This window comes from Natrix helvetica, assembly GCF_964273705.1.
Source record: "Natrix helvetica genome assembly, chromosome: 1".
In the NCBI taxonomy this organism is placed as follows: Eukaryota; Metazoa; Chordata; class Lepidosauria; order Squamata; family Natricidae; genus Natrix; species Natrix helvetica.
In genome coordinates, this window is record NC_138548.1 from 120,670,118 (window position 1) to 120,698,095 (window position 27,978).

Sequence of the window (27,978 nt, forward strand, 5' to 3'; positions counted from 1 at the left end):
TTGCAGAATAATGCCCCTTGTCAAATGGCTGATTCATGTACAGGTGAAACTCAAAAATTTAGAATATCGTGCAAAAGTTCATTTATTTCAGTAATGCAACTTAAAAGGTGAACCTAATATATGAGATAAGACTCATTACATGCAAAGCAAGAAAGTCCAAGCCGTGATTTGTCATAATTATGATGATTATGGCGTACAGCTCATGAAAACCCCAAATCCACCATCTCAGAAAATTAGAATATTACATGCAATCAATAAAACAAAGATTGTACATAGAACAATATTGGACCTCTGAAAAATATAAGCATGCATATGTACTCAGTACTTGGTTTGGGCCCCTTTTGCAGCAATTACTGCCTCAATGCGGGGTGGCATGGAAGCTATCAGCCTGTGGCACTGCTGAGGTGTTATGGAAGACCAGGATGCTTCAATAGCGGGCTTCAGCTCTTCTGCATTGTTCGGTCTCATGTCTCTCATCTTTCTCTTGGCAATGCCCCATAGATTCTCTATGGGGTTCAGGTCAGGCGAGTTTGCTGGCTAATCAAGCACAGTAATCCCGGAGTCATTGAACCAGGTTTTGGTGCTTTTGGCAGTGTGAGCAGCTGGGAAATGAAGTCAACATCCGCATAAAGCTCGTCTGCGGAAGGAAGCATGAAGTGCTCCAAAATCTCGTGGTAGACGGCTGCGTTGCTCCTGGTTTTAATGAAGCACAGTGGTCCAAAGTCCTGTTGCTCAGTGGTCCAAAGTCTTCTCTTCTGATGAGAGCAACTTTTGCCAAAAGCACCAAAAACTGGTTCAATGACCGTGGGATTAATGTGCTTGATTGGCCTCTCCATTCTTCCTCCATACTCTGGGTCCTTGGTTTCCAAATGAGATGCAAAAGATGAGAGACATGAGACCGAACAATGCAGAACAGCTGTATGACATTTCTGGCATGCCAGAGTCAGTTATTGCTATTTGTGACCTTCCCAGCTGGATTTTAAAAAGTCAGTGTGGGAAAACAGATTCACTTAACAACCAGAATAATTCACTTAACAACAGTGGCAAAAAAGGTCATAAATTGGGCACAATTCACTTACACTGACTCCCTTAGCAATGGACGTTCTGGTCCAAATTGCAGTTATAAGTCAAGAACTACCTGTATTGTGTCAATGACATATTTTATTAATAATTTGTGTTTTAATTTAAGTAGCTGTTTTTTATCTGCATCACATCTCCAACTTAGTTCCATATTTGTAAAAAAAAAAAAAAACCGTCATCCAGAGTATAAACAAAAGGGTAATAAAAAGCCTCCTTCACCCACTGTAGAGAGAGAACTTCCTCATAAATACACTGATGATTTCCAACACAAGTTCTTGCTTCTTGAGAAGCTTTATAACTAGGTATCAAGTAAAATAGAAGAACTTTCCAAACTTTTCACCATTTAATTTGGTGTTTAAAGGCTATAATTGAAAAATAAACAAGCAAGCTGGACAAAATTAAGTAATATGAAATGCATCTCCTGAAACTTCTTTTGCCAACAATTCTCATTTTTCCTTCTTGTTTTACTGAGGTTTGGCAACCAAATTATCATAAGTCGGTTGAGCAGGAGGAGGATTTGGTTCAGCTGCGACTGCTCCACTTCTGATGACTTGGTAAGGCATAAAAAGCATTGTGCGCTGTAACAGAAAAGAACAGTCAACACAATAAGTACTCAGGGACACATCTGTTACTCTAGGTAGGAGGAATAGATTCTCCAGTTGTGTGTTTTTAACTGTGATGCTGATCAAGAGGCTAAAATCCTTGACAGCTGAAAGTCCTGATAGAGAATTCCTTAAAACTATAAATTAACAGGCAAATGATTTAGTGCTTGGGCATTTAAGTGACTTTTGCTGATTGAATCTGCCAGCCTTTATCCACATATTCATGTGGGCTTTGCTTTCTGACATCCAGATCCAGTGAGCAAGGGGTGTGAACTGCACAGAAAATACACTTTTGTTTGCTTATGAAGAAATATCCCAAAAGTCAGATGTAGACTAAATGTAGACTGACCTTTAGCTATACACCTTCCCAGCAAACAGCAAATTTTGAAGCTCCAGGTAAAGAGGATTCATTTTAGGATGAGTAACCACAGTTTGCATGTTGGAGGTTCTTAAAGGAATGCTGGGAAACTCTGTACTTCAAAGAACATTTCAGGGAGGGATGCAGAATAGCCCTTCTCTGCCTGAGGCTTTAGAGACCTGGCACCAATCAAAACACTTTTTGTGAAGCAACTGATCAACACTGACAGGGTAAGCCACTAGTATATGAAAATAAGAGCAAACTCCACTCCACTGAAGTTCGCCCATCTTAAACTTGCCAAGACTGAAAAACACTGATCTACAGATAGGAATTTTTCCATTTCTTTTTTACTGTTCTTATTTAAAGTTAGTTATAATTCGTATTCGGTACCCTGAGTAGCCACTCTCACCTATTGTTCAGGGTAATAGCAAAGAAACCAGCAAATGGTCAGGCTAGGTGGAATGCAGATATGAAGAAGAAAAAAGGGAAATCATTCTTGAACAATGAGAATGGCTAAAACTATTATCGGAGTATCAAATATTTACCTGGTCATCAATACAGCAAGCTGCCTGGCACCCAAAGTGAGCCAGGGAAACAGTGATGCAAAATTCCAGCAGGCTGAACAAGAAAAACACAATGAAGAGGCCATACATGACACTCTGTGGAGTAGGAAGACATGTGGAAAGAGAATTGTAATTTGCTGAGAAATCAATGTAATGGACACTGTACAGGTAACCCTCGACTTACAACCACAATTGGGGCCAGAATTTCCACTGCTAAACAAAATGATTGTTAATGAGTTGTGTGTAATTTTACATTTTCTGCCATTGTTGTTAAGCAAATCGCTGCAGTTAAGAGAATTATATGGTTGTTAAGTTAATTCTCCCCACCCACACTGTCTTCGCTGATGAGAATCTGGCTAGGAAAGTCGCAAAAGGGATGCTGCAACTGTCCTAAATATATTGTTAGTAGCCAAGCCCCCTAATTTTGATCGTGTGACTGTGGGGACGCTGCAATGGCCATGCATATGAGGAGTGGTCATAGCTTTGGGTGCCACTGAAACTTTGAATGGTCACTAAATGAATAGTTGTTCATTGAGTTAAAGACTGCCTGTACAGCCTGTGTGAGATGAGGAAACTGCATCAGGGAACATTATTAGCATCTCTTATGTTTTGCTGAGTTGCTGAGTCTAGTCAGAGCTGAAGAAGCTTCTTGGATGAGAAACAAAATGTCTCCATGGGAAAACAAGAAAGTCCAGTTGCCACCTGAATAAGCACCTTTGGGATGATGGAGGAGAGAGCGGATGGATAGGAAACCTCAAGAAACAAAGTGCTGAAGGGAAAAGGAGAAAGAGAAATGATTAAGACAGAGGCTGGCTAGTCCAAAGAGGAAAAGCGACAGGATTCCCCGCGGTCCTAACATATCCACTCTTGGCCGCCTGACTTTTTCTCCAAGAATAATGGGTGAAGTATGGTTAAGGGCAGCAAAGTGATTTAGATTCAGCCAGTCTAAGTATATTGTTTCTCCTCCTCAATAAGGATGCAGCAAGATCTATTTTCCTTATCCAACTTCTTTCCAATCATCTCTCAGGCTGGAAAGGGGAAAAGCCCTTTAACAGATTTAACAGATTAACAGATTCAGAAGGGACCTTATAGGTCATCTAGTCCAACCCATCCCCACTCAAGCAGCAGATCCTACACCATTTCTGACAAAAGGCAGTTCAATCTCTTCCTGATACCCTCAAAGGTAAATTGTTCCATTAGTTGATTGTTCTCACTATCAGAAAGTTCCTTCTTATTTCTAGGTTGAATCTCTCCTTGGTCAGTTTCCATCCATTATTCCTTGCCTGACCTTCAGGTGCTTTGGAAAATAGCTTGAAACCATCCTCTTTGTGCCATGGATGTGATATTACTATGATTTAACACTCCTAAGAAAGCAAAGGACTTTACAAAATACTAAAAAAAAAATCTGTTTTGTTTTTATTGTATTTATATGCCGCCCTTCTCCCAAAGGACTCAAGGCATTGATCCCAGATATTGGTGTGATGCAAATCTGTCCACATTTCAGAATTTACCTAAATTTCAATATTTTAAATCAAATACAAAACACTTTGGGACCAAGACTTAGTCAAGAAAAATTTCAAACAGAAGTCAAAGGGTCTGGGATATTCTGGCAGTATATATAATCTCCTTCCGGATTCTGCACGTGGAGCCAAAATTTAAGAAGTGATTGGTTTACTTACACATGGATATTTATTTTTACAAATATCTCTGTAGATTATCAGATGAGATAGGTACTGGATGCTACCAAGTAATGACATTATAGCACTTGTGATGTTCATTCCTACACTGGATTTCACCTGAAAAAGAAATACACCAGAAGGAGAAAAATTAAGTGTCAGCATACATCTTATTAAATGCAAGACATAAAAACAATTACCCCAATTATGATAAAACAGTGACAAAGGAAGTCTATGTGGATGCTTAATGACACATTGCCAGTCAGTGGAGGAACCGGACAGCATCCACTAAGATCAGGAGTAACAAAGAACACATTTTCCCACAGTGGAAATGCAAAGCACACAAGTCCATTGGAAGGGTTTTCTAAAACTCTCAAATTCCTCCTCCTTCTTTCTGGATGTCGGTCTCCATTGAAGACCAGGTGGTTAAAAGCAACAGGAAAAATGGAACAATTTTTTCATCCCTTAACACTTTGCTTAAAGAAACCCTACACAGTTAATTGTAAGATGTGACATACTCTAAGCATTAAATGTTAATGTTAAATACTCTTTTAGCTATAAAACATTACAGAGGTGCTACTAGAGAGATGGGGAAGGAGAAACTCTTGGAGCCAATAGGGAGAATACTGAAAATTTAAAAATTGCTCTTTTCAGTTCTCCCCTTTCAGGAATGTAATTTCTCTCAAGATGGTTGTCTTTCTTCTTTTGAATCTATATTTTCTTCCTTTAACAGGCAAAAACATGTCTATGTTGCTATGAACATTCTTTAAATCAAAGAGGTCACACGGGAGAAGAATGCAAGCTCTTTGCAGGAGGGCTACCAATAGCTCCCTCTTCCCTTTGATTCCCATGTGATTCCCACTCTAGTTCCATACTTTTACTCCTAATACACAGGGCTTCTTTTTAATGTTGCTTTTGGGTAGGAACACTTCTAGAAGAAGATTTTCTGTCAAAGAGGAGGTGGAGAGGGAGGAGAAGGAGTAGGAGGAGAAGACACCTCTGCTCAGGACTAGCAATAGCAATAACACTTAGACTTATATACCATTTCACAGTGCTTTACAGTTCTCTCTATGGGTTTACACAGTTGGCATATTGCCACCAACCATCTGGGTCACAAAACGGGGACCAGAAGAGGCTCAAATGCTGGATGGTTGAACATTCTCTACTGTTGACATAGAACTTTCGATGGAAGCAAGACTTGGAAGCAATAGTTGAGCAAAGAAGGAAGGGGGAGGGGGCTTTGGAGTTTGCTTTTCTTTCCTAAATGTTGGGTTAAAACTGAGCAGTATCTGAAGACAATAGACAATATACTGTAAAAGGACCAGTGCTTAAGAAGAAATAGCATAAAAGAAATTCAAACGCTGAACTTTCTCACTAAACCACGAATTGGACGGGTCGCAGCTGATACACAAAGTGATCCAGAAGAAATAAACTATGGAAAAGGAAAAACAAATGATTGTAGTCCACTGGAAATAAAGAAGAAATTGTCAGAAAAATCTGGCACCCATGAGAAGCCAGATAGGCTCCAATGCAAACAAGACTTTTATAAGTATCCATTAGCCATTACTACAATGGCTAACAGATACTTATAAAAGTAAGTATCTTCAAAAGTAAGTACGGTAAGTAAAAGAAAGTAAAGTAAGTAAGTAAAAGAAAGTAAAACTCAACAAAATTCGCCCATACTTACAAATATCCCTCCCCAAAAGGGGAAACTTCCAACTGCAGACATGGGGGTGGGAAAGTGAAGAGAAGAAATTGAAGAAACCCAGACAGCCCCGAAGCCAATGTGGATCAGCCCAATCAATATTTGGACAGCCTGTGGAAGGAAAACACACAAAGTAAGACAACTTTGTTCACTGAATCTGAGAAAAACATTCTTATTTGTTAGCACCTGAGGAAAGGCATCACTTTATATCCATCGTTGAAAGGTGCTTCAAAGGTGTTGGAGCTTCTAAGCTTCCAGTGCAGGTCCCAAGGTTAGTTTCCTATCGTGAAAAATCCAAATAGGGATTTGGATTTGAGACAATTTGAGACCCATTGTCACTATGTACCAGAAATTTACTCCAGATTATGATTGAGTTTGACCCTCAGTGGGACTGCTTTTGCCAGGAAGAAGGTCTGTAAGAATATCAAGATAGATATTCAAGAGAAAAATCACTACAGACTCCTCTGCAGGAGGAAGTTGATCACGGTCATAAGCCCAAAGTGATTTCAACTGGCTTTGGCTGCAGCCAGTCCATGACCAGATTCTTCTGGAGAAATGCCCAACAGTTGCTCTTCTCAGAGGGAAGGGAGAAAAGAGACCTGGCTGAAACCGTGGCTGAGCTCCGCTTTCTCATTTCAAGAGCAAAGCAAAAGAAATGCATATCAGAGTCAGAATGTTTTGCAGAAACATGAATGAAACCACCAGGAAGAACAGAGGTTTCTGGAGTATATTCCAGAACCAGACAACAGCCAAGTCAAGTTCCAGAACTTCAACATGGGGCACTCAGGTCTCTACGTAGCTCTAAAATCTTAATGTATTTAATGGACTTGTTGAGGAGCACTGGTGGGAATTTCCTGAGCTCCATAATGGGGATATGGAGTTGCTCCAGATGTCTGAAGAGGGACACTGGGCAATCCAGGAGCTGTTTGGATTATGTTTGCTCCATTAGAGGGGATGAAAACTGTAGTTCCACTGGCCATTCTTGCTGGAAGTGATGCCACAACTAGGTTACCTGAAAACAAACAAGTGAGGAGAAGTTAATGTCTTAACATCAAGGAGGAAAATTATGGCCCTTCTCCTTAATGTCACTTTTTGAGATAATATTTGCCTGCAGTAAAACTGAAGAGGCTTTCCAGAAGGCTTCAGGGAGCAGGATAGTAAAAACATACAACTTTCTCAGGGATAGAATCTGTCCTTTCCCCACCTTTCAGCCAGAACCAAAGAAGCTTCCTGCTTGAGAAATGAAATGTTTTTAGGGAAAAAACCCAGAAAGTCCAGTTGCCTTTTGAAAAAACATCTTTGGGACAACCATGTCCTGGATGATTTTGAATCTCCATGGACATCAGTTGAAAAAAAGTTAATCAGAACACGGGGAACATAACATTTTTCAATGCAAAACGTCTTTTTCTGATCTTAGCACCACCTCAAATTTCCCAGCTAAATGGCATTTCCATTTGGACAAGGTTTTATTGTACCTGCCCTCCTTTCCTGTTACTGGGAGATGGATCTAAAGGCATGAGGCATGGATGATCATATTGATTGCCATTTTCCAGGAAGGTCATACCGATTTGGACATAAGTTACTGTGAAGGACACAAGAGCAGGATCTGTATCCCACCTTTGCTTCACGGATGAGGTGAGGCTTCTTGTCAGAACACAATTGGACCCTTAGCTAACAAACAACCCCAGAAAAAAAGTGAAGCGACTCAGTAAAGTCCTACATTTAGTAACGCTCCGGTTTTGAAAACTCTGATCAAAGGGCCAGAATTAATCCCACTAGTTAGGATTTGTACAGACCTTAAGAGGGAGCTTCTTCCTTCTTGAACTGTATTAATTGGAAGTCAACGTGAAGCAAAACCCGACCCATCCACCCTCGTCTTTGAACGATGAACTTCAAATATTGACTCTCTATACATTTATATGGCTTTTTTGCGCGTATTGCGCACTTCCATCAGGGCAAGATTGATTGCAAACTCTTCCCTGTCCGCAAATTCTGCCCTGAAATCCTCCCGTCTACGGGGGCTGCGGGGGCTGCGGGGCTGAGAAGACCGCGGGTGGATGGCTGCGGGAGAGAAGCGGCAGGCACGGGATGGTCCACATATTAATTCCATGCTATTTTGTAAACAAGTAATCAGAATATACTCACGACCACCGCTCAAGACGAGACACACCAAAGCCGCAGGGAAACGAAAGTAACATAACAGGAAGAAATGGAGGAAGAGGCTCCCCAGTCTTCTACAAGGAGTGCTTTACTCATTTTAATCGAGGACTCCAGAAAAAACATCTTTCTTGCCCCTTTAACTGTTGCAACAAATAAAAGTTTTGGGCCAGGAACCTTCTGCGTGTTCAGAGATGAGAGGAAAACTCACCAAGATTATAAAGTCCTCTTATTTCCAGGCTAAAACGAATCACTGAAATCAAACCCATCCCTCGACACTTATTTGTTTGTTTGTTTGTTTATTCACTCATTTATTTATTTATCAAAAAGTACAAGGAAACAATTATGAAAACACATGAAAAAATGGCACAAATAAATGGATATAAATAAGCCATAAACACATAAAAAGAGTAGATATAAATGGGACAGTAGGACAGGGACGGTAGGCACGCCCCACTTCTCCCGCTTCTCTCTTTCTCCCAAAGTAACCAAGTCCCACGCTTGAAGCGCTCCTTTTTCAACCCCTCGGAATCGCCCGAAAGAAAAACAAGAGGACGCGTATTGCGATCGCAGCTTCCCAGTCTGAACAGGGAGCACCGCAACAGCGTGAAGGGGAATCCCAACCTCCGATTGCGCACCTTGCCAGACTCTCCCTGGAAAAACTTCCAAGGACCTCAGAGGCCGCTGAAACATCTGGACCAGATCCTTTTGCCAAGAAGCAGATGCTGAAGACGTTCTGCTCTCTTGGAGAATTCCCGATTCCTTCACTATGTGTGTTACATGGGGGCGCCCTCTAGAGTTCTGATCCTCCTATTGCTCTTTTGTATTGGCTGTTCTGCGAACGTCTATGGGGCTGTGGAGAGCTGGTCGCTTCAATGCTTTAATAATAGTGTTTTGGAAGGGGAGATGACGTCTCACCCCCTCCCCCTCCGGATGAGCCACGCTATTCCCAGATTTCATCTTTTAAAAAAGCTGTTTGCCCTTATCTCTTCTAGATGCCAATTTCCCTTTATTAGATATTGGCTTTTCATGTCCTTAGTTCAATTCTTAGCAATTCATTTCAAGGGGAAATTAGACAAGTGTTTCAATCAATGGGATGATAACCAGCTGTGAGTGAGGCAGGTCCAGTTACCTAACACAATATAATTCTGAATTTCAGAAGAGGCAAGAGGAAACCCAAAATATTTTGGATGAAATAAAAATAAAGAATTTCCTAGGGAACCTAAATCTGTCAAGAAATTAAGATTTATAATAACAGTTCTCCATGTTAACCATGAGAGAACTGGAAATAAAATTGAATTATGCAAAACACAAGCATTTTCCATTTATGAATAAACTGGGGAAATGGTTCTCTTATAAGCTTTCTTTTATAAGAAAAAGAAAATTTTGGAGGAAAAAACAAGAGGGAGATAATGTATTGATGGACAATGTGGCTGTATTAAAATATCAATATTTAATGTATATAAAGGACATGTTATTCCATTGGAGAAAACAACTGAATATCAGAAGTACTAATGCAGAGTAAAGAAAAAGATAAAGGCAAAAGTGCAGAAAAAAGACCAAAATAGAATAAAGCTCCTATGTCCTTAGCATCGAATCCAAATATAATTCCAAAATTATCTGTGATTACAAAAATGATCTTTTTTCTATTATCTATTTTTTTCTAATCATCAAAAAATCTAGTTACAAATACATTTTTTCTATTTCATGCATTATAACATAAGAAGGTAAGAAGGTAAGAAGCATCACTTTTAAAACTTGCCATCATTTAACTTGGTACTTAAAAGCTTTTAACTGAAAAACAAACAAGCTGGAGGGAAAAAGTAAAACAACATGAAATTCATTGCTTCTCTTGAAACATCTGGTGCGACACTTCTCATAATTTCTTCCTGATGTTGGTGTGATTTTTGTTTTGTTTTTTCCACTATGGCTGGTGGAGAACAGTGATTATGATCAAGTGCAATTGTTGCATCTCTGTTGACTTGCAAGGCCCCAAAACCAGATAGAAGGAATAGCTTCCCCAGTGTATTTTTAATTTTAGTAATATGCTCTTTATGTTGCTGACTATACAATTTACAGAGTTCAATTCATCAAGCAAAATATTTGAACTTTATCTTCTTTATTTAGCAATCGAGGGGTCTCTGCCGGCCGCCTTGAAAGAGGTGGTTGTGAGACCCTTACTCAAGAAGCCTTCCCTGGACCCAACGGAGCTAGCCAATTATCGTCCTGTCTCCAACCTTCCCTTTTTAGCGAAGGTTGTAGAGAGTGTGGTGGCCCAACAGTTCCCACGTCACCTGGAGGAAAATGATTATCTAGACCCGCGCCAGTCCGGCTTCTGACCCGGGCACAGCACGGAGACGGCCTTGGTCGCGTTGGTTGATGATCTCTGGAGGGCCAGAGATAGGGGCTGTTCCTCTATCCTGGTCCTATTAGATCTCTCAGCGGCTTTTGATACCATCGACCATGGTATCCTGTTGCACCGGCTGGAGGGGTTGGAGGTGAGGGGCACCGTTTTACGGTGGTTCGGTTCCTACCTCTCCGGCCGGACGCAACGTGTGTTGGCAGGGGAGCAGAGATCGACCCTGAGCCCCCTCATTTGTGGGGTGCCACAGGGGTCGGTCCTCTCGCCTCTCCTGTTCAACACATATATGAAGCCACTGGGCGAGATCATTCGTGGTTTTGGGGTGGGATATCATCTGTACGCTGATGATACTCAGCTGTATATTTCCAGCCCGAACCACCCCAACGAGGCCGTCAAAATGATGTCCCGGTGTTTGGAAGCCGTACGGGTCTGGATGGGTGACAACAGACTCAAACTCAACCCCTCCAAGACAGAGTGGCTGTGGCTTCCGGCCCCCCGGTTCAACCAGTTGCTTCCATCGCTGGCCATCGGGGGCGAGCAACTGGCCCCCATGGAGCGGGCGCGCAATTTGGGCGTCCTCCTGGATGCCCGGCTGTCCATGGATGACCATGTAACAGCCGTGGCAAGGGGGGCGTTCCACCAGGTCCGCCTGGTGCGCCAATTGCGCCCCCTATTGGACCGGGATGCCTTATGCACAGTCACCCATGTGCTGGTGACGTCTCGCCTAGACTACTGCAATGCTCTCTACATGGGGCTTGAAATGCACTCGAAGACTACACTACTGCGGGTGATTATGGGGAGTACTAGATACTCCCATGTAACACCTCTCCTGCGTGAGCTGCACTGGCTTCCTGTGGTCTATCGGGTGCGTTTCAAGGTTTTGATTACTATCTTTAAAGCGCTCCATGGCACAGGACCTAGCTACCTGTGGGATCGCATCCTGCCCCATACATCCCTACGACCAATCCGCTTGCACAGAGAGGGACTTCTCCGGGTGCCGTCCACTAAACAGTGTCAGAGGGCGACACCCAGGAGTAGGGCCTTCTCTGTGATGGGCCCAGCCCTTTGGAATGACCTCCCCCTCGACATTAGGATTACCTCCGATTTCCGCTCCTTCCGTTCAAAACTCAAGACCCACCTTTTTCAATTATCCAGCCTGGCTTAACCATAGTTCCATCTTATTCCTCCTGACAGTCTTTTTTAAATTCGTAATTTTAAACTGGGGTATTTTAATTGCTAATTTTATTATTATTATTTTATGTATTTAATGATTGTTACCTCCTTCGTGTATGTGTATGTGTATATGTATATATATATATGTGCTTTTTATTGTACGCCGCCCCGAGTCCCTTGTGGAGAGGGAGCGGCTAACAAATCAAATAAATTGAAATTGAAATTGAATTTTCTCTCTTACTCAGGAGATTCATCCTACACCCTTATACTACAAGGGGCAGAAATTATCCAAATATTTTGGCACCCAAGCAAAGCACCAAATTGCATCTGTGATACAAGCCTCATATCCTAGAACCAAAGCTTTAGAAAAGCTTGCTGGAAGCCTTGAGTATCAGTTCTTGTCTTATTCTAATCCCCCATCTTCTTCCATCCAAAGCCATCTGCTTTACTGTACTATTGTAGGCATGGCACTCATTAAGATATAAGTTATTACCTCTATCCCTATTCAAGCAGAATGAGGAATCAACATAAATCACAAAGAAATTGTTATCTACAGAGGATCTTTGCAAACATAAACACACTTGAGAAGTGGTCTTTGTTAGGGATGTAACCCTAGTCTTGGCTTGGCAATGTATATAAGCCATGATTGTAACAAATGTATCTGTTACTTTAAATGCTAGAGAGATGCAATTGGTTGCTGTTACCACAAGCGGCCATAAGAGGAAGCCAGAATGAGTGTTAGCTCTCTGTTTGTTAGACGCTGATCGGATACTGTATCGTGAGTTACTGAGTCTTGCTACTTTGTGAATATTGATAACTGACTGACTGAACTGTGTATGACTTGGACTGTAAACTGAACTCTGAATACCTCTATATTTCCACATAGTAAACTACTATATTTTATACTATTCAGTGTCCCTGTATGCTGGTTTGTGCGTGTTCTTCCATACCACTCTCATTACGCTTCTCTGCACACTTGCTCTCCTAACGGGGAGAATTTGAAGAAGATACATGTACGTGACATTGTAGGTGCACGTATACATCTTACCCGCAAACTGTTTAGGGCACATCTTCTGAAGGGTGGAGATATGTTAGCTCATTTAAACTTTATAAAATGAGTTTTCCAAGAGCTACGTGAAAAAGAACTTATTTTCTCAGAGTTACATCAAGTTTACATCATTCTGTCCTCACTGGATGAGAGTTATGATGATTTTGTATCGTCCCTTGAGGTCCTAACTCAAAATGAACTAACATTGACTGACATAACTGCACGCCTGTTGGAAGAGTCCAGAAGAAGGTTGGAAAGAGAACAACTGAGAGAGAAACCACCACAACATGAAGAGTCACCTTCAACTGCCTATACTGTTAGAAAATGTTTTTCTTGTGGGGCAAAGGGGCATATAGCTAGATTCTGTAAACTTGCAAAACACCAGAATACTAGAAAGGCTAAGAAAAATGCTAATGTCAACTTAGGCATGTCTACTTTGACTATCTTTAAAAATGCACCAATAAGCCATGATTCATGGGTTGTTGATAGTGGAGCATCACCGTGCATTACTAGAAATAAGACTTGTTTTATAAAAATGTCTGCCAGCAAGCAATATGTATCTTTGGCAAATGGATGGAGGGTGAAAGCATCTGGTGAAGGTATGGCAAGGTGTTCATTTGTAAATGAGCATTTATCCATGTTGTATATACCTAAACTGACATTTAATTTGTTATCAGTAAGAGCTCTAGTTAACATTGGCTATGTAGTAACCTTTAGGGAGATAACTGTATCATTGAAAAGGAAGGTAATAGGGTTACTGCCAAATTAACAAATGGTTTATATATTATATCTGATGCCCATACTGCTAACTCAGTGTATGATAATGTGAAACCACATGATGAATGCATACATCTACTACATAGGCGTATGGGGCACATTAATTTCAAGATGCTGCAACACACTGTTAAATTGTCAGAAAGAGTAAAGTTAAAACCTTGCAGTAAATATTTAAATTGTAATGTGTGTAGTCAGGAAAAGAGCAAGGTTACTCCAGCATACAGATGTAATGGGTTTAAGACTAAGGAACCCCTAGAAGTTGTTTTTGCTGATCTAATTGGACCTATGAAACCCAGTTTGGGAGGTGCCTGTTATGTTTTGAGTATCATGGATCATTATTCAAGATACGGTTTCAGCTATTTAATGAAAGACAAGACAGAAACATTTCAACATTTCTTTAATTGATTAAGATTTGCTGAAAGAAAAATGAAATCTAAGGTGATTACTGTTGTAACCGATAACGGAACTGAGTTTACAAACTTCAAATTTCAAACAATGTTGAGATCAGCTGGTGGAGCATAAACGTTCTGCATAAACATTCTGCTCCTTATAGGCCACAACATAACTCGTTTGTAGAATGAAGGGGGCAAACATTACAAGCCATGACTCGAACCATGTTAGTTGATTCAGGACCTGAAACACTGTGGGGTGAAGCTATGATGTGTAGTAACCATGTTTTGAATAATGTGGTTAATATAACAACTGGTGAATTACCATTCACTCGTTGGCATGGTAGAAAATCTGATTTAAGTTATCTTCACACATTTGGAGCCCCGGCATGGGTGCATATTCCCTCACAAGTAAGACTGAAGGGAAACATAGAGCTAGACAATTATTTTTTGTAGGTTACGAAGCCAATCATAGATCGTTTAGATTTTGGGAAAAAGGCACTACGAAAGTACACTGTAGTGCTAGTGCTCGATTTATTGAATCCGTTAGGTGGGATAAACTGGAATTTAACAATGACGTAGTCATTGAAACCCAGGTATTTCCTAGTGGTAAAATAGAAAGACCAGCTATAAAGATTAAGGAGGAAGTGTAGTCAGGAGGAAGTGCAAAGTCAGGAGGAGTTAGAAGAATGGGAGCAGACACAACAGGAGAGTCCACTGGTGAACCCTGAGTTGCCTAGGCATTCTACCCGTGTAACAAGACCACCAGACAGATATCAAGCTAGTATAGCATGTCAAGTAGATAAAGTTCCTGCTACGTATCATGAACTATCAATGTATCCTAAAGAGGAGCAAATAGTTTGGAAAGCAGCAATGAATAGGGAACTGAAATCTTTACAAGATCTGGAGGTATATGAGAATGTAAGGTTACCTGTATATGAGAATGTAAGGTAAGAGAAGTTTTTAAAAACCTTATAAAGAAGTTAATAAGAGAATTGATGCAACAACTGGCTAAAGACATAAGATTGTTTTGTTACTGGAAAGACAGGCTGATAATGAATGTTGATAATTAAAAACTTAGTTAATTTTTGGTGATTAATAAGTAGGATTTTGTAGACATTTTTATAATGTTTTTTAAAATGTTTATTCCTTAACAAATAATTTGATAATAATAATGAAATAATAATTTTAACTAGTAAAAACAATTTGGATATAAACTATAAATCGGGACTTGGGAAAAAGATTTATCAATTTCACTAATACATTTTTGTTTAGATTTTGTTATGAAGATATAATCTTTCTTGGGTACTTTTAAACTCTACTAACAAATTTTTGTTTAGATTTTATTATAAAGATGTAATCTTTCTTGGGTCGGAAGGTGGCTGTGTCTTTAAATACAAATGATTCTAGATAAAAGCACGTTTAAATAATTATAGTCAAACGAGAATGATGGTACATTGATGGAAAAATACATACAGATTTTTGATTTAAAATGTACAATTCAATATGAAAGAAGCATAAATAATGATTGTGGTAGTAACGCACGAAATCTATTTGTAATCAATCGACATGCTTTCTACAAGATGTAATGAAGAATGATTCTTTTGTTTGTGTTTTTGTTTAATTAAAACAATAAAAAAAATTCCAAAAAAAAAGAAAAAGTGTGTCAATGACATGTTTTATTAATAATTTGTTTTTTAATTTAGGTAGCTGTTTTTTATCTGCATCACATCTCCTACTTAGTTCTATATTTGTCAAAAAACAACAACCCGTCATCCAGAGTATAAACAAAAGGGTAATAAAAAGCCTCCTTCACCCACTGTAGAGAGAGAACTTCCTCATAAATACACTGATGATTTCCAACACAAGTTCTTGCTTCTTGGGAAGCATTATAACTAGGTATCAAGTAAAATAGAAGAACTTTCCAAACTTTTCACCATTTAATTTGGTGATTAAAGGCTATAATTGAAAAATAAACAAGCAAGCTGGACAAAATTAAGTAATATGAAATGCATCTCCTGAAACCTCATTTGCCAACAATTCTCATTTTTCCTTCTTGTTTTACTGAGGTTTGGCAACCACATTATCGTAAGTCAGTGGAACAGGAGGAGGATTTGGTTCAGTTGCGACTGCTCTACCTCTGATGAGTTGGTAAGGCATAAAAAGCACCGAACGCTGTAACAGAAAAGAATAGTCAACACAATAAGTACTCAGGGACGCATCTGTTACTTTAAGTAGGAGGAATAGATTCTCCAGTTGTGTGTTTTTAACCTCACCAAGAGGCTGAAATCCTTGCTAGCTCAAAGTCCTGATGGAGAATTCCTTAAAACTATAAATTAACACGCAAATGATTTAGTGCCTGGGCATTTAAGTGACTTTTGCTGATTGAATCTGCCAGCCTTTATCCACATATTCAGAGAATGTCTGCTCAGGATCTCCCACCTACCTATCAACAGGTGTGAAAGGAAAACAAACTCCCTCCACCCCATCCCCAGTGAGTGTTCTCTGTGTGGAATAGATGACCTTCTGAAATAGATGGTACCAACTGGGATGGTCCTCTGGAAGGTGTTAAGAGAAGTGAACTGGCTTCCCCTGAGGATCTTTGGGGACTGATTTTATTTTGTGCTTTAGTTTTTATTGGAGTTTTATATTGCTTGTATTTTATGTTTCTGTATTGGTTATTCCTAAGATCCAGCTTAATTGAGGAGCAAATAAATAAATAAACACATAAACACATAAACAAATAATATTCTTGTGATTTATTCACAAAAGCTATCAGATTATTAACTGAAAAGATGGATTTCCCCGCAGAGGAGGTTATTTTTTGATTTCTGAATGGCTCCAACTGATAATGCTGTGAACTAATACAGGTACCGATAAAGGACAATACTTGTAGCTCAAATGATTGTCTCTGAGCTTGCTTGTTGTTTGCAAATGTTTTACTACCCAAATAATAAACCAGCACTGATGATGTTACTTAGTTTGAGTAATGAAACATCAGCAGGAAAACAACCAGGCTAGAGACCACCAAGGACCCCAAGACAGGTATCTCTGTATGCTGATTTAGCTGCTTGCAATATTTTTAGAGTTCTTCTGTTTTATAAGGTCCAATCATATTACCCTTTCAGTCTTTCTCCGGTCCCATTTTCCGCCTCTCCAATTAATCTAAAGCATTTCTGAAAGGTTGAGAGTAGCTTTGTTATTGGTACAAAAGGAAGCCAATTGTGGCTACTGTAGAACAGTGGTGTCAAATTCAATTTCATTGAGGGCCGCATCAGAGTTGTGTTTGACCTCAGAGGTCCAGGGGCATGGCCGGGGTCCATGACAGCAATCAGCCTCCTGCAGCACTCTGCCAGCCAAAACGGGGCATGGAGGTTAATTACAAAATGTGGGCTTTGGTTTGTAACATCCAGATCCAGTAAGCAAGGGGTGTGAACTGCACAGGAAATACACTTTTGTTTGCTTATGAAGAAATATCCCCAAAGTCAGATGCAGACTAAATGTAGACTGACTTTTAGCTATACACCTTCCCAGCAAACAGCAAATTTTGAAGCTCCAGGTAAAGAGGATTCATTTTCGGATGAGTAACCACAGTTTGCATGTTGGAGGCTCCTAAAGGAATGCTGGGAAACTCTGTACTTCAAAGAGCATTTCAGGGAGGGATGCAGAATAGCCCTTCTCTGCCTGAGGCTGTAGAGACCTGGCACCAATCAAAACACTTTTTGTGAAGCGACTGATCAACACTGACAGGGTAAGCCACTCGTATATGAAAATAAGATCAAACTCCACTCCCTTCTAGTTCTGATGATGTTACCTAGTTTGGTAATGAAACATCTACAAGAAAACCATCAAGCTCAGAGAGCACCAAGGACCCCACAGTTCAACCCTGAGCTACACATAATCTCTTCTATGGATAAACTCTTTTTGGTTGGAGGGACTCAGAGCCTGCCTTATGTGAGATGGCTCCCAGTGGATTTCAAGGAATGTAGAATTATAATGGCTGAGAATTTGATCCTTCATACATCAAAAAAAAAGCTAAGAAAAGGCTCAAGAAACAAAAACAGTGAACATGTCAGAAAGAAAATGGAAAAGAAGGAAAGCTGAAAAAGAATGACTTCCAACTTTCTTTGGTACAGATGTAAGTAAAACGTATCAAACTCTTACTCTAAGATTAACAGTTCAGGGTGATAGCAAAGAAACCAGCAAATGGTCAGGTTAAATAGAGTGCAGATATAAAGAAGAAAAATTGACGATCTTCTTTGCATTCTTTAACAGTGAGAACTGCTAAAGCTATTATTAAAGTATCAAATATTTACCTGGTCATCAATTAAGCAAGCAGCTTGGCACCCGACGTGAGGCAGGGAAACAGCGATACAAAATTCCAGCAGGTTGAACAAGAGCAGCACACTGGAGAGGACAGAAGCGACACTCTGTGGAGTAGGAAGACAGGTGGAGGGATAGTTGTAATTTGCTGAGAAATTAATGTAATGGTGTGTATTTTATTTTATTGAATGTGCTACACCATTCAAAGGGACTCCCTTGGGAAACACTGGGAGGAACAATTACATTGGGAAAAACAGAGACACTGTACAGGTAACCCTCGACTTACAGCCACAACTGGGGCCAGAATTTCCACTGCTAAACAAAGTGATTGTGTTACGTCTGGGCAACGAGAGAACAGACTGTGGACACGAAGTGACTTAACAGCTCTTTATTAGTATAAGAAGTGATCCAGCCTGCTCTGTGGCCGGAGGGTTCCCCTTTTATAGGACTCGGGTACGCCTCTCGACCAATCAGAGCGATACCTGTTTCCCGCTGTAGCAGCGGACCAGAGAGGAGACTTCCTCCGATATATGCTAATATCTAACACCCCTCCCCTCTTAGACGGAACATTGCGGTTGGTTATGTAGTCCTTAAGGTATGTTGGAGTTTGCCTTACTCGAGTGGAACGTCGCAATTCGGGTTGGTTTGGAGTGGTTGCAGGATCGGCTGCTTTCTCAGTTTCAAGTTCGGGGGTTTGCATGCTTTCGTTACTCGGGTGTTCAGGGGTCTGCTTGCTCACGTTGCTTGGGTTTTGTACCGTTTCGTGCTCGGTCTCTTGTTCTGACCTGGGCTCGCCGGTGTCGTGGTTCTCTGTGTTGGGGCTCTCGATTGGCTGACTTTGCGTTGGTAGGTAGCTCTCGTCCTCGGTTCGTAGGTCTGAGTGTGCCAGGCGACCCCGAAGCTGATCGATGTGCCTTTTCCAGTTCCGCCCATCTTCCAGTTCTAACAGATATGAACGTGGACCCGTGATGCCAATGACCCTTGCCGGCATCCACAATGTTCCCCCTGCATAGTTGTGGGCGTATACGGAATCCCCTATGCAAAAACTCCGAATTTTGCTTGTGGAGTCTGGGGGTGCTGTGGCAGAGTAATTCGGGTGAAGACGGTCCAGGTGAGACCGTAGACGGCGGCCCATGAGTAGCTCAGCGGGGCTCCTACCCGTCGTTGCGCTGGGGGTAATGTGTTGGATTAATAGGTAATGGTCAATGCGTGTTTGCCAATCACCTGGACCCATCCTAGCGAGGGCCTCTTTTGCGGATCGCACCATTCTCTCCGCCTGTCCGTTTGATGCCGGATGGAATGGCGCGACGAGGGCATGCCGAATTCCCTGACCTGCTAAGAATGTTTCAAATTGAATGGCCGTGAACTGGGGCCCGTTATCGGAGACCAGGAGGTCGGGCAGGCCATGAGTGGCGAAAAGTCGCCGTAGAACCTTAATGACTGCCTCTGCCGTGGTTGAAGTCATTAGGACTACTTCTAGCCATTTGGAGTATGCATCCAGAACTATAAGGAACGTCTGACCTTGAACTGGCCCAGCGAAGTCGATGTGTATTCTCGACCAGGGTGCTTTAGGCTTTTCCCATTCTGTGGCGGGCGCTTCCGGGGGTGCTGATCTCGATTCTTGGCATGGATCGCAAGTGGCCACCCACTCCTCTATCTCTTTATCCATATTTGGCCACCAAACGTAACTTCTCGCTAACGCCTTCATCCTAACGATCCCTGGGTGCCCAACATGTAATGCATCTAACACATTTCTACGTAACGCATAAGGAATAACAACTCAATCCCCCCACAATAAACAACCTTGTAACACTGAGAGTTCGTCCCGTTTCGACCAAAACACTTTGAATTCCGGGCCCACGTTTCCCTTCGGCCACCCCCTCCAAACCCAAGTTTGAACTTGCTTTATTAAACTGTCTTTACAGGAGAACCTTGCAACGTCGCAGGAAGAAACCGGTCCCGAGTCCAAACAATCAATGAGCAACACCGGTACTTCGGGAGTGGGGTCTGGCAAAAGGTCCGGTAGTGGGCAACGGCTGAGTGCGTCTGCGTGTCCTAGAGTGGAGCCCGGTCGATGAATTAACTTGTAGGAGTACGCAGCCAGGAAAACAGTCCACCTGGTCATGCGTGGAGAATGGGAGACCGGAGTGGGGCGGTTTCCCGCCAAAAGTCCCAACAGCGGTTTGTGATCTGTAATTAGTTCAAAATCGCGGCCGTAGAGGTATTCATGGAAACGTTTTACTCCAGCTACAGCAGCTAACGCTTCCCTGTCCTTTTGGCTGTAGTTCCTTTCGGCCGATGAAAGAGTTCTAGAGTAGAAGGCGATGGGTGCTTCTTTTCCGTCTGGCATCCTGTGGCTAAGGACTGCGCCAACTCCAAAGGGTGATGCGTCGCAGGTCAATACCAACGGTAGTGTCTGGCTGTATTGGACTAACAGCGAGTCAGTGGTGAGCAGGCGCTTTACCCCGGCAAACGCTGCTGCTTCGGATCGTCCCCATCTCCATGGTGCGTTCCTCTGGAGTAGTCGATGTAGTGGCTCAGCAACGGTCGCCTTCTGTCTCAGAAAAACGCTGTAGAAGTTAAGCAGTCCGAGGAAGGCCTGCAACTCGGTCTGATTTCGTGGTGTGGGGGCGTCCTGGATCGCCTTAATTTTCTTTGACATGGGGTGTATTCCCTGACCATCGATTCTATAACCCAGGAATTCTATGCTAGGCACGTTGATTTGGCATTTTTCTTTTTTAAGGCGGAGACCCTTCTCTCTGATTCTGGCCAAAACAGTTCTGACTCTTTTATTTAATTGCTCCTCGTTTGCAGCGGACACTAAGATGTCGTCGAAATAGGGGACGACTCCCGATATCCCTTGCAAAAGTCATTCCATGACGCTCTGGAACAAATCTGGAGCAATGCTCACACCGAATTGTAGCCGGTTGCATTTGAATGCTCCTCTATGCGTCACTATGGTTTGGGCCTCCGCTGTGGCGCTATCTATGGGCAACTGCTGGTAAGCTTGTGCCATGTCTAATTTAGCAAATACCTTTCCTGGCCCCAACGAGTGCAGTAAGTGCTGTACTACTGGCACAGGATATGCGCTTTGTTGTAATGCGACATTAATTGTGCATTTATAGTCCGCGCAGATGCGGACTGACCCGTCTGACTTAACGGGGGTCACAATGGGAGTTTCCCAACGCGCGTGATCCATCGGCTCAAGGATTCCTTGCTCCACTAACTTATCTATCTCCTTATCTATTTTTGGGCGGAGTGCAAAAGGCACTCGTCTCGGCTTAAGTCGGATTGGCGCCACCTTGGGGTCTAAATTAAATGAGATTGGTTTACCCACATACTTACCAAGACCGGGGCTGAACACATCCTCGAACTCCTTAAATATTTGCTCAGCGCTGCTGTTTTCCACGGCGTTGATTCCGGTGACTTCTAACCCCAATGCTTCAAACCAATCTAGTCCAAGAAGGTTCTGTAATGGTGCGCTGGCGACGGTCACGGGCAGCTGGGCTACGATGTCCTTGAAACGGATCTGGAATGTGCCTTGGCCCACGATGGGGACTTGGTTCCCCTGGTAGTCTCGAAGCAGGATGTCTGGAACACGTAGTTGGCTCTTTTTGAGACTAGGGATAGCCTGTTTCATGGATGCCCATGAAATGATCGTCAGGGACAATCCCGTGTCAACTTCCAGCTTGCAAGGTGAGCCCTCCAAGAGGACTGTGACTTTCAGCTTTTTAGGCCGCTTGGTGCGGACCTGACTTATTGTGGTGAGATACGTTCGCAACTCCTCTCTCTGGGTCAACTCTATTTCCGCATTTGTATCCTGAAGATACTCTCGTTGAGCGTCTTGGTAGAACGCTCTCTCAGCTCTTTGCGAGTAATCTCTCTGGGAATACGCTCGCTCAGCTCTTTGGGGATTTTCTCTCTGGGTAAACACTTGTGGATTTCTCTCTGGGAGCCCTTTTTGATTTCGCCAAGCCCCTGGGTTGGGCTTCTGTTGGCGGTACATGGGTGGCTGCCTTGAGGCAGGGACTTCGCTCCGGCACACTCGTGCGATGTGCCCAAGTTTGTCGCAGTGCGAACAAACAACGTTCCTGAACCGACAGGTAGACCGGGGGTGATTCCCTCCGCAGCTTGCGCAGGGCGGCAAACGGGATCCGGGTCTCCCCCCAGGTCTCACATGACTGCTCCACATCAGGTGACTTTCCTCGAGCTCGGGATCCTCGAAGTCTGGAATTGTGTCCTCGTAGTGGACTCTGGTGTGTCTTGGCGCTGGCTGGTTTGTGTTGAACCCGCGTTGAATTGTCTCCGCTGATCTTTCTACTGCTTCTGAAGCTCTTGCCTCGTCGAGTACAATCTGCAGGCTTAAATTGGTTTTGGGCAACAGCCGTTTTTGTAGGGAAATGTCTCTCAGCTCGCAAATGAGTCGATCCATAATCTGCTCGTCCAGGTCTCTGAATCCACAATGTGTGGCTGCTTTTCATAGAGCTGCAACGTACTGGTTGATAGATTCTCCCGCCTTCTGGTTCCTCGTGTTGAATGCTTGGCGGCAGACGTGGCGGGAAGGTTTTGGCGCGAAATGGGTTTGTAGCGTTTGTTGTAGCGTCGTCCATGATACCGCCTGAATGGGGGTTGGTTCAGAGAGGTCCCTGGCCGTCTCGAAAACTTCTCGGCCGCAGTAGCTCAGGAATATATTTTTCTTTCGAGAGTCCGGTATGCCTGTATATTCGTTTGCTTCGAGAAAACACTCGAACCTGAGCATGTACGATTCCCAATGATCAGCGATTGGGTCGAATGGAGCTGGAGGAGTGTGCATCGCCATTTTCCTTGTTTGAAATTGCCGCGCTGCGGTGTCCTGAGATGGCTGCCGGTATTTCTGCCGATTCCTGGCTGGATCGAATCCGGGGATTCTGAAGTAGCGTTCTTCGTCCTATCTGTCTCTCGATCCCATCCTCGTCACCAATGTTACGTCTGGGCAACGAGAGAACAGACTGCGGACACGAAGTGACTTAACAGCTCTTTATTAGTATAAGAAGTGATCCAGCCTGCTCTGTGGCCGGAGGGTTCCCCTTTTATAGGACTCGGGTACGCCTCTCGACCAATCAGAGCGATACCTGTTTCCCGCTGTAGCAGCGGACCAGAGAGGAGACTTCCTCCGATATATGCTAATATCTAACAGATTGTTAATGAGTTGTGCGTAATTTAACCTTTTCTGCCACTGTTGTTAAGCAAATCGCTGCAGTTAAGAGAATCATATGGCTGTTATGTGAATCTTCCCCCACCCCCGCTGTCTTTGCTGATGAGAATCTGGCTGGGAAAGTCGCAAAAGGGATGCTGCAACTGTCCTAAATAAATTGCTACTATCCAAGCCCCCTAATTTTGATCGTGTGACTGTGGGGACGCTGCATTGGCCATGCATATGAGGAGTGGTCATAGATTTGGGTGCCACTGAAACTTTGAATGGTCACTAAATGAATAGTTGTTCATTCAGCTAAAGACTGCCTGTACAGCCTGTGTGAGATGAGGAAACTGCATCAGGGAACATTATTAGCATCTCTTATGTTTTGCTGAGTTGCTGAGTCTAGTCAGAGCTGAAGGAGCTTCTTGGATGAGAAACGAAATGTCTCCATGGGAAAACAAGAAAGTCCAATTGCCACCTGAATAAGCACCTTTGGGATGATGGAGGAGAGAGCGGATGGATAGGAAACCTCAAGAAACAAAGTGCTGAAGGGGGAAGGAGAAAGAGAAATGGTTAAGACAGAGGCTGGCTAGTCCAAAGAGGAAGAGCGACAAGACTCCCCACTGTCCTAACATATCCACTCTTGGTCACCTGACTTTTTCTCCAAGATTATGGATGAAGGGAAATAGATTTTATACACCTTGAGGCTGTTGTTGGATGGGCTCAGAATAAGAGGAAAGGAAAAGACTAGTTTTATACCAGTACAGCTAATGATGACTTACTCACATCAGGTGTAAATCCTATTCATGGGCTGGGGATATGGTAAAGGAAAACTCATGGGAAAATTGGCACCAACAGAGTATGGTTAAGGGCAGCAACTCTATTTAGATTCAGTCAGCCTAACGTCTATTTTCCCCCTCCTCAATAAGGATGCAGCTAGATCTATTTTCTTTACCCAACTTCTTTCCAATCATCTCTCAGGCTGGAAAGAAGAAAACAGATTTAACAGATTAATCGAGTTGGAAGGGACCTTGTAGGTCATTTAGTCCAGCCCCTCCCCACTCAAGCAGGAGACCCTACACTATTTCTGACAAAAGGCAGTTCAATCTCTTCCTGATACCCTCAAAGGTAAATTGTTCCATTGGTTGATTGTTCTCACTATCAGAAAGTTCCTTCTTATTTCTAGGTTGAATCTCTCCTTGGTCAGTTTCCATCCATTATTCCTTGCCTGGCCTTCAGGTGTTTTGGAAAATAGCTTGACACCATCCTCTCTGTGCCATGGATGTGATATTACTATGATTTAACACTCATAAGAAAGCAAAAGACGTTACAAAATACTAAAAATTCAAGGCATTGATCCCAGTTATTGATGTGGTTCTAATCTGTCCACGTTTCAGAATTAACCTAAATTTTTATTTTCTAAAGCTAGATATTTATATATATATATACAATATTTGAAATCAAATGCAAAACTTTTTGGCACCGAGACTTATTCAAGGAAAAATTTCAAACAAAAGTCAAAGGGTCTGGGATGTCCTACCTGTATATATAATCTCCTTCTGGATTCTGCATGTGAAGGCAAAATTTATGAAGTGTTTGGTATACTTACACATGAATAGTCACTTTCACAACTATAACTGTAGATTATCAGCTCGGATAGGTTCAGGATGCTACCAATTAATGACATTATAGCATTTCTTATGTTCATTCCTACACTAAATTTCACCTGAAACAGAAATACACCAGAAGGAGAGAAATTACAGTGTCGGCATACCTCTTAATAAATGCAAGGCATAAAAGCATTAAATATTAATGTTAAATGCTCTTTTAGCTATAAACCATTGCAGAGGGACTACTAGAGAGATGGAAATGGAGAAAACCTTGGAGCCAGTAGTAAATAAACTGAAAATTTAAAGATTGCTCTTTTCAGTTCTCTCCTTTCAGGGATGTAGTATTTTTCTATCAAGATGGTTGTGTTTCTTCTTTTGAATCTATATTTTCTTCCTTTAACAGACAAAAACATGTCTATGTTGCTATGAACAGTCTTTAAATCAAAGAGGTCACAGGGGAGAAGAATGCAAGCTCTTTGCAGGAGGGCTACCAATAGCTCTCTCTTCCCTTTGATTCCCATGTGATTCCCACTCTAGTTCCATACTTTTACTCCTAATACACAGGGCTTCTTTTTAATGTTGCTTTCGGGTAGGAACATTTCTGGAAGAGGATCCTCTGTGGAGGGGGAGGGGGAGAGGGAGGAGAAGGAGTGGGAGGAGAAGACACCTCTGCTCAGGACTAGCAATAGCAATAGCACTTACACTTATATACTACTTCACAGTGCTTTACAGTTCTCTCTATGGCTTTACAAAGTCGCCATATTGCCAACAACCATCTGAGTCGCAAAACAGGGAACAGAAGAGGCTCAAATGCTGGATGGTTGAACATTCTCTACTGTTGACATAGAACTTTCGATGGAAGCAAGACTTGGAATCAACAATTGAGCAAAGAAGGAAGAGGGAGGGGGCTTTGGAGTTTGCTTTTCTTTCCTAAATGTTGGCTTAAAACTGAGCAGTATCTGAAGACAATAGACAATATACTGTAAAAGGACCAGTGCTTAAGAAGAAATAGCATAAAAGAAATTAAAATGCTAAACTTTCTCACCAAATCACGATTTGGACAGTTCACAGCTGATACACAAAGTAATCCAGAAGAAATAAACTATGGAAAAGGAAAAAGAAGAGCAAACGATCGTAGTCCACTGGAAATAAAAGGGGGAAATTGTCAGAAAAATCTGGCACCCATGAGAAGCCAGATAGGCTCCAATGCAAACAGGACTTTTGTAAGTATCCATTAGCCATTACTACCATGGTGCATAACTCAAACAAAATTTGCACATACTTACAAATATCCCTCCCCAAAAGGAGTAACCTCCAACTGCACACAAGGAGCAGGGGGAGTCAGGAGAAGAAATTGAAGAAAACCAGACAGCCCCATAGACGAAGTGGACCAGCCCAATCAATATTTAGACAGCCTGTGGAAGGAAAACACACAAAGTAAGACAACTTTGTTTGCTGAATCTGAGAAAAACATTCTTATTTGTTAGCACCCCAGGAAAGGCATCACTTTATATCCATCTTAGAAAAGTCTTTCAAAGGTGTTGGGGCTTCTAAGCTTCCAGTGCAGGTGTTGACCCAAGACCTGGTTTCCTAAGGTGAAAAATCCAAATGGGGAGAAGGGACAATTTGAGACCCATTATCACTATGTACCAGACATTTACTCCGGATTATGATCTAGTTTGACCCTCAGTGGGACTGCTTTTTGCCAGGAAGAAAGTCTCTAAGAATATCAAGATAGATATTCGAGAGAAAAATATCACTTCTCACTCAGACTCTGCTGCAGGAAGAAGTTGGGCTGCAGCCAATCCATGACCAGGTTCTTCTGGAGAAATGCTCAACAGTTGCACTTCTCAGAGGGAAGGAAGAAAAAGAGATCTGGCTGAAACCTTGGCTGAGCTCCACTTTTTCAGTTAAAGAGCGAAGCAAAAGAAATGCATATCGGAGTCAGAACCTTTTGCAGAAACACAAATGAAACCGCCAGGAAGAACAGAGGTTTCTGGAGTATATTCCAGAACCAGACAACAGCCAAGCCAAGTTCCAGAACTTCAATATGGGGCTCTCGGGTCTCTACATAGCTCTAAAACCTTAATGGATTCAAACAGGAACATAGCAACCCATGCCTACCCCAAGCACTTTGGGCTCAGCCTTGAGGAATCTCTCCAAAGGACTCTTTTGTGGGACTTGTTGAGGAGCACTGGTGGAAATTTGCTGAGCTCCATACTGGGGATATGGAGTTGCTCCAGATGTCTGAAGAGGGACACTGGACAATCCAGGAGCCATTTGGATTATGTTTGCTCCATTAGAGGGGATGAGAACTGCGGTTGCACTGGCCATTCTTGCTGGAAGTGATGCCACAGCTAAGTTACCTGAAAACAAACAAGTGAGGAAAAGTTAATGTCTTCACATCAAGGAGGTAAATTCTTCTCCTTAATGTCACTTTATGAGATAATATTTCCCTGCAGTGAAATTGAAGAGGATTTCCAGAAGGCTTCAGGGAGCAGGATAGTAAACAAAATACAACTTTCTCAGGGATAGAAATTTTTCCTTTCCCCACCTTTCAGCCAGAACCAAATAGGTTTCTTGCTTGAGAAGTGAAATATTTTCAAAGAAAAACCAAGAAAGTCCAGTTGCCTTTTGAAAAGCATCTTTGGGACAACCATGACCTGGTTGATTTTGAATCTCCATGGACATCAGTTGAAGAAAAGTTAATCAGAACACGGAGAAAGTAATGTTTTTCAATGCAAAAGATTTGTATCTGATCTTAGAACGACCTCAGATCCCCCAGCTAAATGGCATTTCCATTTGGACAAGGTTTTATTGTACCTGCCCTCCTTTCCTGTTACTGGGAGATGGATCTAAAGGCATCAGGAATGGATGATCATATTGATTGCCATTTTCCAGGAAGGTCATACCGATTTGGACATAAGTTACTGTGAAGGACACAAGAGCAGGATCTGTATCCCACCTTTGCTTCACGGA

At 42.3% G+C, this 27,978-nt stretch overlaps 1 protein-coding gene across 1 annotated transcript; it reads right to left on the reverse strand.

Annotated features, from left to right (window-relative positions):
• Nucleotides 1-1,531: 1,531 nt before the first annotated feature.
• LOC309390063 (membrane-spanning 4-domains subfamily A member 8-like) lies at nucleotides 1,532-27,909 on the reverse strand (the record flags this gene model as incomplete). The annotated part of the gene is made up of 7 exons (XM_081949144.1): nucleotides 1,532-1,658; nucleotides 2,586-2,699; nucleotides 4,283-4,399; nucleotides 5,655-5,711; nucleotides 5,967-6,095; nucleotides 27,124-27,246; nucleotides 27,823-27,909. The coding sequence occupies 7 exons, from the start codon at nucleotides 27,907-27,909 to the stop codon at nucleotides 1,545-1,547; spliced, it is 741 nt and encodes a 246-aa protein (XP_081805270.1). The 3' UTR covers nucleotides 1,532-1,544.
• Nucleotides 27,910-27,978: the final 69 nt, after the last annotated feature.